The 14,454-nt window shown below is 33.1% G+C and overlaps 1 protein-coding gene across 7 annotated transcripts in view; it reads left to right on the forward strand.

Moving 5' to 3' along the window:
• The window catches only part of CACNA2D1 (calcium voltage-gated channel auxiliary subunit alpha2delta 1), a 462,827-nt gene that overhangs the window by 371,009 nt on the left and 77,364 nt on the right, over window positions 1-14,454 (forward strand). For all 7 annotated transcript variants that reach the window (XM_019746896.3, XM_019746894.3, XM_019746897.3 and 4 more), the window contains exons 11-12: window positions 1,744-1,902; window positions 6,907-7,011. In XM_019746896.3, the coding sequence (XP_019602455.1) occupies window positions 1,744-1,902; window positions 6,907-7,011 (264 nt within the window). The remainder of the gene's footprint in view (window positions 1-1,743; window positions 1,903-6,906; window positions 7,012-14,454) is intronic.

The raw sequence follows: 14,454 nt of genomic DNA on the forward strand, positions 1-14,454 counted from the left end.
TTGTATGTTGTTCTATTTGCCTGTAATGTTCTTCCTCCATAGTCTTCATATGAAACATTGCTCTGGAATCACAGGAAATGCCATTTTTTTCATGGGATTTCCTCTAACTGCTCACAGTCCAAATTAGAACCCATTCCCCTGATATGTTCTTCTAGAGCATAACATTATCTTGCTTAACAGAAGTAATCATAATTTACTGTAATATTTTGAGAGGCCATGTGAGAATAGTTAAAATCCCAGACTCTTCTGCCACAGTGCCTATTCTCCATCACTTATTTGCTGTGTGACTATGGACAAATGATTTAACCTATCTTTGCTTAAGTTTCTTCATGGATAATAAGAGTAATCTTGTAGGGCATCTACGAAAAGGAATGATTAATATTTATGGAGTACATAGTAAATGCAGCACATCGTAAACACCATGTAAGTGTTTACATACATACAAATGTACATGTATGTAGTGTGTCCAGTTTACTTAATGTCTGAAGGCACAAAAGTATCACCTGGTATAATTCTAAATATATAACAGGCTGCTAGTAAATATTTGCTTAATTGATTGGGGAAAAGTACAGTGCACTTTATAATTAGGCTTCAGTGATCTTCAGAGGGAAAAAAATGATGCCTATATTTATAAGCATATATAATCACTTATAAAATTTATATTTTGCCTTGTGATTACCTGTTAAAATGATTTAATTATATGTTTTTGATCTGAGAATGTCTTCAACTTTTTTTCTGGCTAACGCCCTACCTTCTGACAAGTTGTTTATTATTATTATTATTACTATTATCATCATCATCTCCATCATCATCCTCATTTTGTTGATGGGACAGTGTAGACCCCAACAGTCTGAGGGAATTCTACAAATAGTAGAGTTACTAAATGATAGGATAATCCCACTCATCTTACTATCCTGGATATTATTGTTGTATTCCCATTGTTCTTATCTTTTTGGAAATATCCAGTGAACTATGTGAATACTTTTTATAGGGTTGTTGAAATTACTTTGGCGATCATTCTTAAATTTTCAACTTGGGGCAGGTACCATTGGAGCTTATGTTGTCTCCTCCGCGAGCCTCTCTGTCGCTCAGGCCTTGCCACTCACAGCAAGGACTGCAATGATGTTTTGCCCCCCTAACTCCACTGCAGTTCTGTACGTAATCTCTGGAGTGACAGTTCTAAAAGGCCGTTGTTCCTGATACTTTCAGATTGCTTTTCTGTTTGAACCCCCATAGGAAGACTCTACTCTCAAATTTCAAAATTATTAAATCTCTGTGCCTTTTGTTCAGTCTACTATTTTTTCATCTAGCTTTTCCTTATTAAAGATGAGTAAAGTCTCAGTTTTTCCCTGTATCCTGCACAGGCGTCATCATATCATTTCTGGATTTGGAATATATTTCAGTATGTCTTGGGCTTTGGTTGTCTACATTTTCATAAAAATCGAGAGCTGGCAGGGCCCTCATATACCTCAAATCCCAAATTTATAATCAGGGAAACCAAGCTTCAGGAGTAAGTGACAGGCTCAGGGTTACAGTATGAGTCAGGGGCTTAGGTGAAAATTACTATTTGATCCTCAGTGAACTTTTGTTACCAATCCATTAACCTTCTTTTTTTTTTTTCTCTTTTTTTTTGGAAGAGAAAACAATGCAACCGGATTGAGAACTATAAAGAACAAATTCAACAAAAATTACACGGTTGATTTTAGTGTTCATTTATATATTTATTTGTGTTATCTTTTGCAGTTTAACAGCAATGCCCAGGACGTAAGCTGTTTTCGGCACCTTGTGCAAGCAAATGTAAGAAATAAGAAAGTACTGAAAGATGCAGTAAATAATATTACAGCAAAAGGAATCACAGATTACAAGAAGGGCTTTAGTTTTGCTTTTGAACAGCTGCTTAATGTAAGTATCAATACCATCCCCTTTCTCTTTTATTATTGAATTGTAGTAGCTGAATTTCAATCTGCTGATACTTACTACTGTCTAGAGTTAGATAATAGTGCTGTTTTTCATTTATTTAAAAAACAGATGTGTCCAGGCAGTAGAAATCTTCAAACTACTTTTATTTCTAAATCCAAAATTCAAAAGGCTTACAAAATGTAGATTTTCTTTTCCTTTTAGATATTTTCTTCCATCATTTCTTCAAATGATGTTTAAAAAACCCCATTTGTAAGGTAATGATTTAATTTTGCATAAGCACTTAAAACTTAGTGGGCATATTTAGAATATCATTTCTTTTTTCTTATCTCAATTGCTACAGTATTTATCTAGAAACTTGTGCTTTTAATCAAAATGGTTGCTGGAAATATTTTAGTTTTAAACATCTAATTTGGGTCTTTAAGTTGTTCCTAAATGTACGGAAACGTCCAAATGGTGGATATTAAGGTGAACAGGAAGTAAGTCCCAGATCAGGCATTCGTTCCTCAGGGAAGACTCCCCTGAACGAGATCTCCTATCCATGTCTACAGTTAAACTGTTTGACTCTGGCATGCCCACTGCTTGCCCCATGTTACAACAGACATCTCAATGTGGACTGTGTTTTCAAATGGCCATTTCATTTATTTTATTTTGAACTATTTGAAGGCAGGAGACATCATTCACTTCTGTATCTCTCAACAGGAGAGATAATATGATCACTATGGTTGAGAGTATAGACCTAACTAGCCTCTCTGTACCGTGGTCTCCTTGTATATGCAAAGGGCGTCACCATAGCATATACATCAGAGAGTTGTGGACAGGTTTGTTTACAGAATCTGACACATAGCAAACCTTGTGTGTATGGAAATTGGGTTGATGTTGGAGTCGTGATCATTATTACCATAATTGATGACTAGCACATGGCTGGTACAGAGTCAGCTCATAATTCCTGTCATATTTGCTGAATCACTGGAAAACCCTCACATGTGGTCTTTTCTGCAAATCTGACTTTGTTGTCCCCTAACTGAATCTTCTAAACACTTTTTGAGATGTCTGAGTGGTTGATTCATTCATTTGTTCATTCAGCCAAAATTTATTGAGCTCCTCACAATTTCCTGTCACCCTGCTAGAGCTGGAATCATAGAAGTAAACACGGCCATGTGCTCTCAAAAAGGCCCAGCATAACACATTATATGATTCTTCCTAGTACAATGTAGTAGGGCCATTATGGGGCATTTGGAGTGTGTTTGCTGGAGCAGCATGGAGGAGGGACTCAACTTACCCAACAGAGGTCAGGAAAGTGCGGCATTTCCTTGAAAACAGGAATTTGAGGAATGTGTAGAATCTAGGTAGGTAGATGAGAGAAGAGAAATCATTTCAGTTAAGAACTGTATGGATGAAGGCACAGAAGTTATGCCAGACAGTGTGGCCCACAGCAAGCATTGCAGGAAGTTTGGCATGGCTGAGGCATAGCAATACAGGAGCAGCGATGGAAATGGAAAGGCCGTGAGGTGTTAGGTACTGAAGTCTTTAGGAGCAAACAAAAATGTTATGGTCTGAAAACAACATGGTCTAACTAGTGTTCTAAGTTAGGAAGCTATTGTAGAAATCCTGGTATTAGGAAAGAAGAGATGTTAAAGCATGACATGGTTCCTGGATAGGGGAAGACTTTGCTGAGAGGGGGAGGGGATTTGGGTGACTGTAAGTTCTCTGAACTGGAATCCTAAGTGGATGATGGCACAGGAATCTAGATAGAGGGAATGTGAGGGTACAGAGAGCTCAGTTGTGGTTATGGTGAGTTTGAGCTGCTGATGTTTATTAGATGCTAGTAGAAAAGCAAGTAAGGGGACAGTAAAGCAAAGTGTATCACTGCAGTTTTCAAGGAAAATTTTCTTTGGTAAAATGAATGCTTGTTAAGTGATGCATGTTCATAATAAAAAATAAAAAAACAAAAACTTTGAAAGTCAAATGTAATTGACCATTAGATTGAGATATAGTCTTTCTGTAGTAAAGTGATACAGTTTTTAAAAATAAAAGTTATTTTTCTCTGGAGTCAATAATAAACTTTTCTAGATCCTGTCATTTTAATTATTTTTCTTAGTATTATTAATGTATCTCACTTCATTCCCTCCTATACAGGTTTTAATTGTGAAATGACTTGGGGTCTCAGGCCTAATGAACTATTATAGAGGGAGTCTCATTAGAGAGGCCACGTTAATACCCAGATTCGTTACTAGTTTCTGATAAAATATAATTTTACTTCTTTTGGCCTCTAGTACTGCCTTTACCACTATTGTGAATGATTTTTAATGTTTCGGTTATTCCTGGAATATATCTCAAATGTTCTGCTTTCCACACATCCCTTATATATTGCACTTCTTCATTTTAAAATAACTTTCCCAAATGTTATGGCCTGCCTTATTCAAAGTCAAAGTGTATTTTGTTATCTCTTTCAAACACTTCTCGTTTTATTACCATGCAATGCCATTCCCTGTTTTATTTGTATGTCCTTGCCAAGTTTACCTTTAAGATTACCAAAACATGTATCAAATGGAATTAGACATATCATTTATCCCATAGTAAACCTTAAGATTTGAATTAATCTTTTAGGTAGGATTTCATAAAATATTTCTAGACATATTAAGGTGCATTTTTTTCAAAAAAAGTTTTATTGAGTGCAGATATGCTAGATGCTGTGCTGTGTACTGGCCACGCAGGGGTACAACAAAGCAGGTTATAAAATAACAATTAAAGTAAATTACCAACTCTACTCATTTCAATTTTATTGAAATAGTCAAGTTCTTAATTTGTTACAAGCCAATAAGGTATAATTGTTGTTTCTATGTGATTCTGTAGATAATTGCAAATCCACTGAAAAGTTGCTATGATATACCTAGCTCTATCACAAGCCCTGAGAAGGCTAACCCTAGGAAAAATCATGTTGAAAACGAAACATTTCCGTATTTCCCTTTTTGTGTGTGTCCTAATATCTCTCTCTCCTTGGAAAGGTTATTATTATTTTACTTACACAAATACACAAGTGACCAGCAACACCCAGTGTGCTAATTTGTGTTGATATTTCTGTTGACATTTGATAATAATACCTCCACCAATTCCAAAAGTGAAACCAAGTCCAGTTGTAAAAAACTTTATCTACTTTATCACTTTTAATGAATAGTTCTTTATATGCATATTATTTTGCTCATTTTTAAATATGCAGATAGAAAAGAAAAATTATCAGAAAAATTAATTTTAGTTAAGGGATTTCAATACCTTTCACAAAAGTATCTTGTCGTAAAACAAAGTAGGTATACATATAAAAATATTTAAACATGAAAAAAATATTTTGATGATAAAATATGTACCTTTTTGTATAGTCAAATTTTTGGATTATCTTCAAAGATAAAGACGATGTTTGAATGGGACAAATTGTATTAGTCAATCCTTGTGTTTTCACAGTACTTGGATAAAAGCTTTAACTACCAGTGTTCTATTGACCTAGCCAATAGGTGACAGTATACGTAATAGGATCTTATTATCAATAGAGAAAAACGTTGTCATTATTAACTTTGACAACAGGAAATGGGGTAGAGCATGGACCATCATACACTTAAACACTACAGGAGAATTAATGATTTTAAAAAACATATTAGTAATTTAAAGGCTAGGGCCATGCTGTCCAGTGCTATTGAGCACCTGAAATGTGCCTGGTCTGAATCGAAATGTGTTGTAAATATAAAATACACACTGAAATTTGAAGACTTATTATTAAAGAAAATAATCTACATTATCTCAATAAATTTTGTATTGATTTCATATTGAATTGATAATATTTTGGATGACTGCGCTAAATAAAATACTAGAATGAATTTCAGACATCGCTTCTTACTTTAAGGTGGCTATTGGAAAGTTAAAATTACAAATTAGGTTTACCTTGTACCTCCATTGAACAACACTGGACTAGAGGGTTGACATTTTGAAAGAAGCTGAGCATTCATAAATTAGTGTAATCTTTTAATTTCAACACTTTCTCAAGCACTTAACAATGGTAGAAAGGATGAGATATAATTTCAGATTTCAAAGAAGTCCAGCCTTCTAAATTAATTGTTCATTTTTATTGGCCCTTTAGTGCTAATCCACTGTTCTCCTATGTTTCACTCTTTTGGGATCTTAAAGAAAGTTTTAAGAGGACTTTTACTATTGGAATTCAATCTTTCAAGATAAGAATATGTATGGTGGGTTGAGAGAGGATAGGAGGATATTCTGGGAATGGGTATGGAAATTTACATGAAAGAGCATTGGGTATTAGGGATTGAGTGGGAGTTTACAATTCTGGAAAAGTAAAGTGAATAAAGTATGATGAATAAAGAGGGAAGAGAGGGAAAATGTTTGTAAATGGATTGAAAAGATATGTGAAAGGGTACGCACATTTTTAATTAATATCACTTTTTTCTGGTAAAAATTATAGGGGCATGAAATTGACATAATAACTATTAATTAAAATACATTTATTAATCACCACTGACTAGTTATTATGTATAATAGGCACTTTTCCAGGCAAGGAAACAACACTGAACAAAAAAGGAAAAACTTCACACCCTCATGGGACTTACATTCAATTATGGGAAGCCAACAATAAGAAAACAAATAAAATATGTATGGTATATATAAAAGAGTATAAAATGTTATGAAGAAAAATGCAGCCTGGGAGGGAGATTGCAATTGAAAACATAGTGTTCAGGTATATTTCACTGATTAGGTACCATTTGATCAAAGATGGGAAGGAGGTGAAACATATGGAAGTCAACGGTGGGGCAGGGTGTGAAGGGAAGGCCCTATTAGGGGTGGGCCTGGCCTGAACCAGGAACTAGTGGTTAGGATATATTTATTGAGCAGATATTTACTCATTATTTGCAACCTGGTCATGCTCTTTCATATGCTGTATATTCCCTACCTTTTACTATGTATGATATACATATTTTTTTACAGTATAATGTTTCCAGAGCCAACTGCAATAAGATTATCATGTTGTTCACGGATGGAGGAGAAGAGAGAGCTCAGGAGATATTTACCAAATACAACAAAGACAAAAAAGTGAGTGCATTTTCATAGTATTTTAATTTTAATATTAGTTCAGGCGGTTTTTAAGAAGAGATAGTGGGGGAAGGATGGTAAGGGGGGCAAGCCTTGGTTAAAAACACAAATGTGCTCATTATCAAGTTGTACTCATCATGGATTATAAACCACAGTCTGAATTAGAGAATTGTTAAATATATTTTTATGAGATACAGAAGTACCTTATAACTAATTTGATAAAATAATTTTGATGATAAAATAATTTTGACCTGTAGAATCCTATTTGATCCTTCTACAGATATTCTATGTAAGAAAATGTTATAGAAAGAGAGAAACCAGAAAAGAATGGAAAACTAGGTACAATTTAAGCTTTTCTAGGATAAATGTATGATATAATTTAATTATTAAAGATTAGTATAATGATACTAAAATTTTCTATAGACAAAAAGATTGTCTCCACAAAGACTTTTTTGTAGATTTCCAAATAAAGCAATTTACAATAGCAAAACCTACATTCTCATTTGAAAACCATTTCCTTTAAGAAAAGATTTTAGACAAATCTTTTATAGGTATACTAGTTCAATAAGCAAAGAATGTACAGATGAGTTTCTTAAGGTTGGAATATATTTGTTTCAATGATTCTTTGAAGAGGAAAGTATTGTAGAGGGACCTAAAATCACCTATATAGATGAACCTGCAGTTACTGTGTAGAATATCAACTGTAACTACCGTGTTTCCCTGAAAATAAGACCGGATCTTATATTAATTTTTGCTCAAAAAGATGCATGAGGGCTTATGTTCAGGGGATGTCATCCTGAAAAATCATGCTAGGGCTTATTTTCCAGTTAAGTCTTATTTTTGTGGAAACACGGTATTTTTTCTAGAAGTCCTCTTATCAGCCCATTTCAATTTTCTGACTGACTTGACACAAAAGTTAAGAAAACAGTTCTCAACTTGATTTCCTAAAATGCTGAGGGTCCACAACAAAAAGTAATGGTAAATCATAAGCTATTTCTTGTGTTTCAAAAATTCCAGCAAAATTTATGCGTTTATCCAGAAGGAGACTCTGCAGAATAAAATGTCAATTTGGTTTGCTTTTAATTGGAAATTTCACCATTTAGAGAGGTGTAGCTCATCATTAGCTGAAATGGATTGTTTTATATGCATTTGAGGAATAAAAAAGAGAAATACAACGTATGATAAAAAAACTATGGTGAGTGTGTAAATTTAAAAAAAAAATTTATTACAGTAAAAGACACATTGCCATTAATCCCCCTCGAAATACTTCCCCTTACTTCAAACACACTTATCCCATCATTCTTACCACTTTCTAAAGCAGTTCTGGAAGTCCTCTTTTATGAGTGTCTTTAGTTGTACTGTCGTGGCTGTCTCAATATCCTGAATCGATTCAAACTGTTTATCTTTCATGGTCATTTTGATTTTGGGGAAGAGCCAGAAGTCACACGGTGAATAAGGTGGATGAGGGCACACTGTAATGTTCTTATTAGACAGAAATTGCTGTGTCAGAAGTAATGTGTGACACGGAGCATTGTCATAATGGAGGCTGAAAGCGTTTGCCCATTTCTCAGGCTGTTTTCTACGCACATCACTTCTAAAATGCTCTGATAAGCCCTTATAATATTCACACTTCACCATAGTGTTCCTGGGTACAAACTCAGGTTGTTCAATTCCATCAAGGTCAAAAAATAAAATTAATATCACCTTGATGTTACAAGTTGGCAGCAGCATTCACTGTATTTTTTTGTCACACCTCATATATGAATTAATATCTTTAGATAGTTTTGCAGATAAAATATTGTGAATAATGGGGTACAGTATTGATGAAAAGTTTTTGGAACACTGAAGCATTCTTAGGTGCTTTTTAGCCTATATGTGACCTTAATATGATCAAAGAATTGAAAGCATATATACATACAAACTTAAAATTAATCACAAATCTTTATAATACTCAACTACTTGAATACCGCATATGCTGTAAGTATGGGTATGTCATATGACATAAGTTTAATGCTGGGTGTTTTTTCTAAACACCTGGTTATTTTCATATAACCATAAGAAGCTATAGAGAAGGATAGAAAAGCTATTCTGTTTGAAAAAGTTGATAAATGGACTGAACTGTTGACTGTGAATACTTTTAAGTGATTACTTGATTTTATGAATATTTCTCTCAAAAAAATGATCAGAATTGAAAGTAACGGGAAGATGCAGATGCATTAACCTAAGATATAATGCACATTACTTATCTCATTTAATAACTTCTACTCATTGTTCCAAATTCTGGGCAATATCACCACCTGGAAGATGTCCGTAACACTCCCGTCCCCTTTCAGGCTTGTTTAGATACTTGTGCCCTGGTGCCGCAGCACACTTTGTGCAGTCCTACGTGTCCCGCATACTGTACCCACAATGTCTCTCCTTTGTGCCTTCTCTGCGTTTTGTATAACATTCAACTCCAGGTATCCCCCAAAGAGCAGATTCCAAAATAGTTCTTGATACATGACAATAAACAAATGGAGACTAACACATTTGGAAGTATGATTTCTATTGTAGGACAAATTAATAATTATAAAACAACATGGGCAAGAAATATTCAGCTTACTTATTTTAAATAATGTAATATCATGTTTTGAAGAACTCAAATAAAACATAGTAAATTTTACCTAAAATTCCGCTGTATCTCAAAATTCTACTAATTAATCTCACTTTTTTTAGTATCTTATATTTAGCCATAATTTTAAGTATATTTTATTATTTTATGATAGCAGCAAGTGCAAACCCTGTTACTTGTATTGTTTTATAATGGATATAAGTTTAGATAAATTGTCTTTTCCGCCATTATATCATCTAAACCAACCACCAGGAATTTTATTCACTTCTGGATAGTTTTTTGTTTTGTTTTGTTTTGTTTTTCATAAAAGAAGAATTTCTTAAATGAATACCAGTATGAAAATGGATTTTACATCCTATATCAGAATTTGTGCCTAAGTATATCTTAATTTTAAGGAGTACATAGTTTTTTAATAAATAAACAAATAAACATATAAAAAGATAATACATAATTTTCATCTAAACTTGTAAATTTTTTTCTTCTTTTCCAAAACTCTTTGCATCCAGGATTAACACAATAACATGTCTTGGAGACATATCATAAGTTTTGCTTTAGCCCTTTTTTTTTGTTTTAATACAAAAGTTTTATTCTTAAGGAAAGCAATTGCATTCTACCCTCTATTTTCACAAATTGTTCCATTTATTGAATAAATGAAGAATATGCTAGTTTAAAGCCATTTTGCTACGTATTTCTCCTAAAATGTCTAATCTAAATATTATTATCTTAAAATACTGGTTCTCGTCCCCTTCACCTTTTATAGGAACTCAACTTTTTAAACAAAGGCATTTGGACATGTTAAACTATATTAAATGATTCCTATCACATTTACTTTTGTAAAACTAATGAATCTGTTCATATTCAACAATCCTTCTCTTTTTCATTAATTTACTGACTGCTGTGCTTTGAGGACACACACCCCTTGTTAATGCCAAAGTAACTTTTAAAATTAAGCTGTTAGTGCTTACTTTCTATGATTTTGAAATAAATGTTATTTTTATCTAACAAAAATTAAGATGTTTTTGTAATTATATACTGTATTTCTATAATTCTAATTTCAGTGGCTACAGCAAAGTTCTGCAATACACAAATATACACACATTCCTACATACGAAGATAAAGCCCCCTATATTTATATCTATTTAAAATAGACATCCCTCTGTCCATTGTATCCCTAGGAACAGGAGATCCTTTGTGATTCTGGCATGAGCTTTCTTACATAAAGTGGTATGAGTAAAGGCCAACAGGTGTTTGAGAAGTAAATGAGGGATGGGAAAGTAAAAATCTGAATATAAACTATTTTTTCTAAAATCCTTGAAACTTTGCTAAGAAACATTGTGAAAAAATAGTCAACTTGGAGTCAAGTTGTCTGCACACGCATGTATGTGTGTATATATATATTTTTAAATGGAAGAGCTAATTAATTATCATATATTATAGGTTAGTGAAGGCATACACTGACAGGGAAAGCTTATTGATACAAAACAAAGAAAGGATAATAGATGGAGATCTTTAAAAGAGAGGGATTGAGAGAGATACAGATCATAGATTTCTGAAATGTGTGTGTGTGTGTGTGTGTGTGTGTGTGTGTGTGTGTATGTGGATAGCTAAGAATTATATTTCTAGAAACATTGTTGTCTCACATTTAAAATACCCTCTTCTTTCAAGTTCAATAGCTTCACTCAGTTTCTAACATGGGAAAACTTTGTAAAACAAACAAACATTCATTTCTTGATATTTGCATGTTCTGTATCCACTGACAGTGAAACTAGATAATGGTAGACAACCACTTTTAATTCAGTTATACCTCTCGGTGTATTTGTATTTTATCCAGACATTCACATAGTTAATTGTGTATGTCAAGGATATATGTGTGCATATAGTGTGTATATATGTACATACTAAAATTATTTATATATGTATAAGAAAGATTTTTTTCAGCATCTTCAGATATAGCTTTAAATGGTTGTGGATGAATCGAGGAATCCTTTCTAACTTCCCCTCCTCATTCAAACTTCCCAACTTCCACCCATGCACCCACACTGTTTGAAGCCCTGACAGCCTACAGACACTGATGTAAAAGATAATTATCTATCCGTGTCATCTAAAGATATGTGTGACCAATTCCATACCTGCAAAATTGATATTTGTTACATTAATAAATTTATCACCTCAGTATTTTCCTAGCCATATTATTTTTCAAATGACCAATATGTAAAAATGAAATTTGATAGATTTAGATAGATATAAACTTTCAATACTCTTTAAAATTCTATATTTGATTATACTTTCATTTTAAAATGTGCTTTTTAAAGAAGTTCACTTGTAGCTTAGAAACATCAAAATTACAAATTCGTAGGAATGTTTGATAAGTTTAAAAAACAAATCTGAAAGCTACTCTTTGAATCCTAGTTTTCCCCCAAACCTCTTGCTTGGCATTCATGTGGCTGCTGAATGCTTCATTTACACTCATTTTTCATCCAGACGACATCAGAAATCATTCAGAGCACCCAGATAGGTGTGATGAGGTATATCTAGAGAGCTGATTAATGAGGCTGCAGATATACAGCACAATTTAATGAGGCCAAAAGGTTTGAGAATTAGAACAAAATGTTTCGGTTCTTTTGCGAAATAAATGTATTACTCTTGGGAATGAATCGACCTGATTATAGACAGGTACAGCTTTAAAACCGAATCCATGTTAATCTCCTCACACAGCTGTTTCAAATTAAAATGCATTCAGTTTCTAATCTTTACCTGTAGCAATGCCATTCCTTAGAGCTCACCCATGTGTACGAGACGTCCTTAAACATGGTGCCAAAAGTAAAATGAACTCTATCATAGAGTCCAAACAAATGAATAAAGAAAAGTAAAACCAGACACAGAGTTGAAAGATAATTCCCAGGCCTACCAGAATTAAAGGTAGTTGATTTTCTGTAGAATAGCAAAGGGATTGGTTAGCAATACACACTTAAAAATGTCTAGCCAGCTAGAAAATAGTTCTCTGATTCTTCTCAGAATTAATCAATAAATGAAAGGCATTCAAAATCAATAAAATGAACATTACAAAATAAGTGGTAAATTGAGTGAGAACGAATGGGAAAAAGCATGTGATAGATGTGGAATAATTTTCAAAATAAAGAATCCATAGCTAAAGTTATAATCATCTTGATAATAGATATATTATTTAAATTCTTTAAAAAGTGATTTGCAAAGTCTTTTCTATTTTTAGAGACACGTAATCTATAGCCTGCACAAAATCTAAAGCAAATCAAACATGGTTGAATCTGTGTATGTGTTTTATATAGTAAGAGTGAAAAATGTCCATTAATTTTTCAACAGCTGGTAGAGAATATTATTTATGGAAAATAATTTGTTGCCTTCTCTACTGTCTCTCTCTGGCCTCTTCATCAGGCAAGAATGAAGTCTTTGAACAGAATGTTCAAACATATGATCATGAAAGACATTTATGCTTGTAAAATTATTTAATACTATTTAACAAATGCACTACTTCTAAAAAGTTTTATTTCAGATATTTTGGAACTTTCAACAGTTTCTAAAAGATTTTCAGCTCTGAATAGGAACTATACCTTCATAAAAATCAAATGTATTATTTATGCTGGAGTTACTGTGTAGCTGAAAACAATAATTACAATAAACATTGGCCCTGTCGATAGAGAAATTATCAATTTAAAAGGCAGGTTTTGTGTGTGTGTGTGTGTGTGTGTGTGTCTTCCTCTCTGACAGGTTTATTTACGTTTGTTTCTCTATGAATAAAATTAATGTTGACAATTCCCTAAACTAAGGAAAATCTTGTCAAATACATTTTCTTCAGGTTTGAATAATATGACTTCTATGCATTTTATAATCTTTAATATCTAAAAGCAAACAAAATGAGGTTAAGTATTGATTAAGCACAAGGTATATAATATGACATAATCCTTAGAGTACAGAAAATGCGCTTAAACTAATTTCTAGGTAAAATTGTACCACCTACAATTGGTATCGCCCATTGTTTGTGTTAAAACATTATACCAGAAAAAGCACTCTGTTCTCCTTTTTCTGTCGCTGCCTTCTCAGATTAAGAACTCTGCTTATCATATATCTCTGGAGAGGTGTCTTCCTTACTCAATCATTCTAGAATGATTCCTTGCCCAGAAACTCCTTTCATCATTCTCCATGTCAGCATCCTTTTTCCTCTTTGTTTTACTTCTTCCAGATTACCTTTTTTTTTTTAATTGTACTTATGTGTTTGTTTACTCTTTATTTCAGACTCCCCTTTATTATAAGCCCCATGAAGGTAGGAGTTGTGTTAGTTTGTAAACCGACCATTGAACCCTTAGAGACTAGCACAGTTCTTTTTTTTTTTTTTTTTTTTTAATTAAAGTTTGTTGGGGTGACAATGGTTAATAAAGTTACATAGATTTCAAGTGTTCAGTTCTTAAATACATCATCTATATATCACATTGTGTGTTCAGCACCCAGGGTTCTATCTATGTAGAGGGTGACAAAAAAATGTATACACATTTTAAGCAAGGAAAACTATTAAAATTTTAATATTCAGTATATACTGATAACAAAAGATGAATACAAGTCACATTTGACTTCTGCAATTACAACAGGTGCTCAAAGTGGTTACCATCAGCATCCAGACACTTCTGATTATAGCGAACTACTGCTTGAGCAATGTTGCCCAGTATCCACTTGTATAGATTTTTTTGGCACCCCCAGTATACTGATATGTTTACCATATCAGTGAATATGCAGTAACTATGTGCCTAAGCTGAACTGTAAGAAATTCATAAATGTCAGGAAAACCTCAATAGTTTTATTCT

The sequence above is a fragment of the Rhinolophus sinicus genome, chromosome 4, assembly GCF_057876585.1.
Source record: "Rhinolophus sinicus isolate RSI-liver-muscle chromosome 4, RSI-T2T, whole genome shotgun sequence".
Lineage (NCBI taxonomy): Eukaryota > Metazoa > Chordata > Mammalia > Chiroptera > Rhinolophidae > Rhinolophus > Rhinolophus sinicus.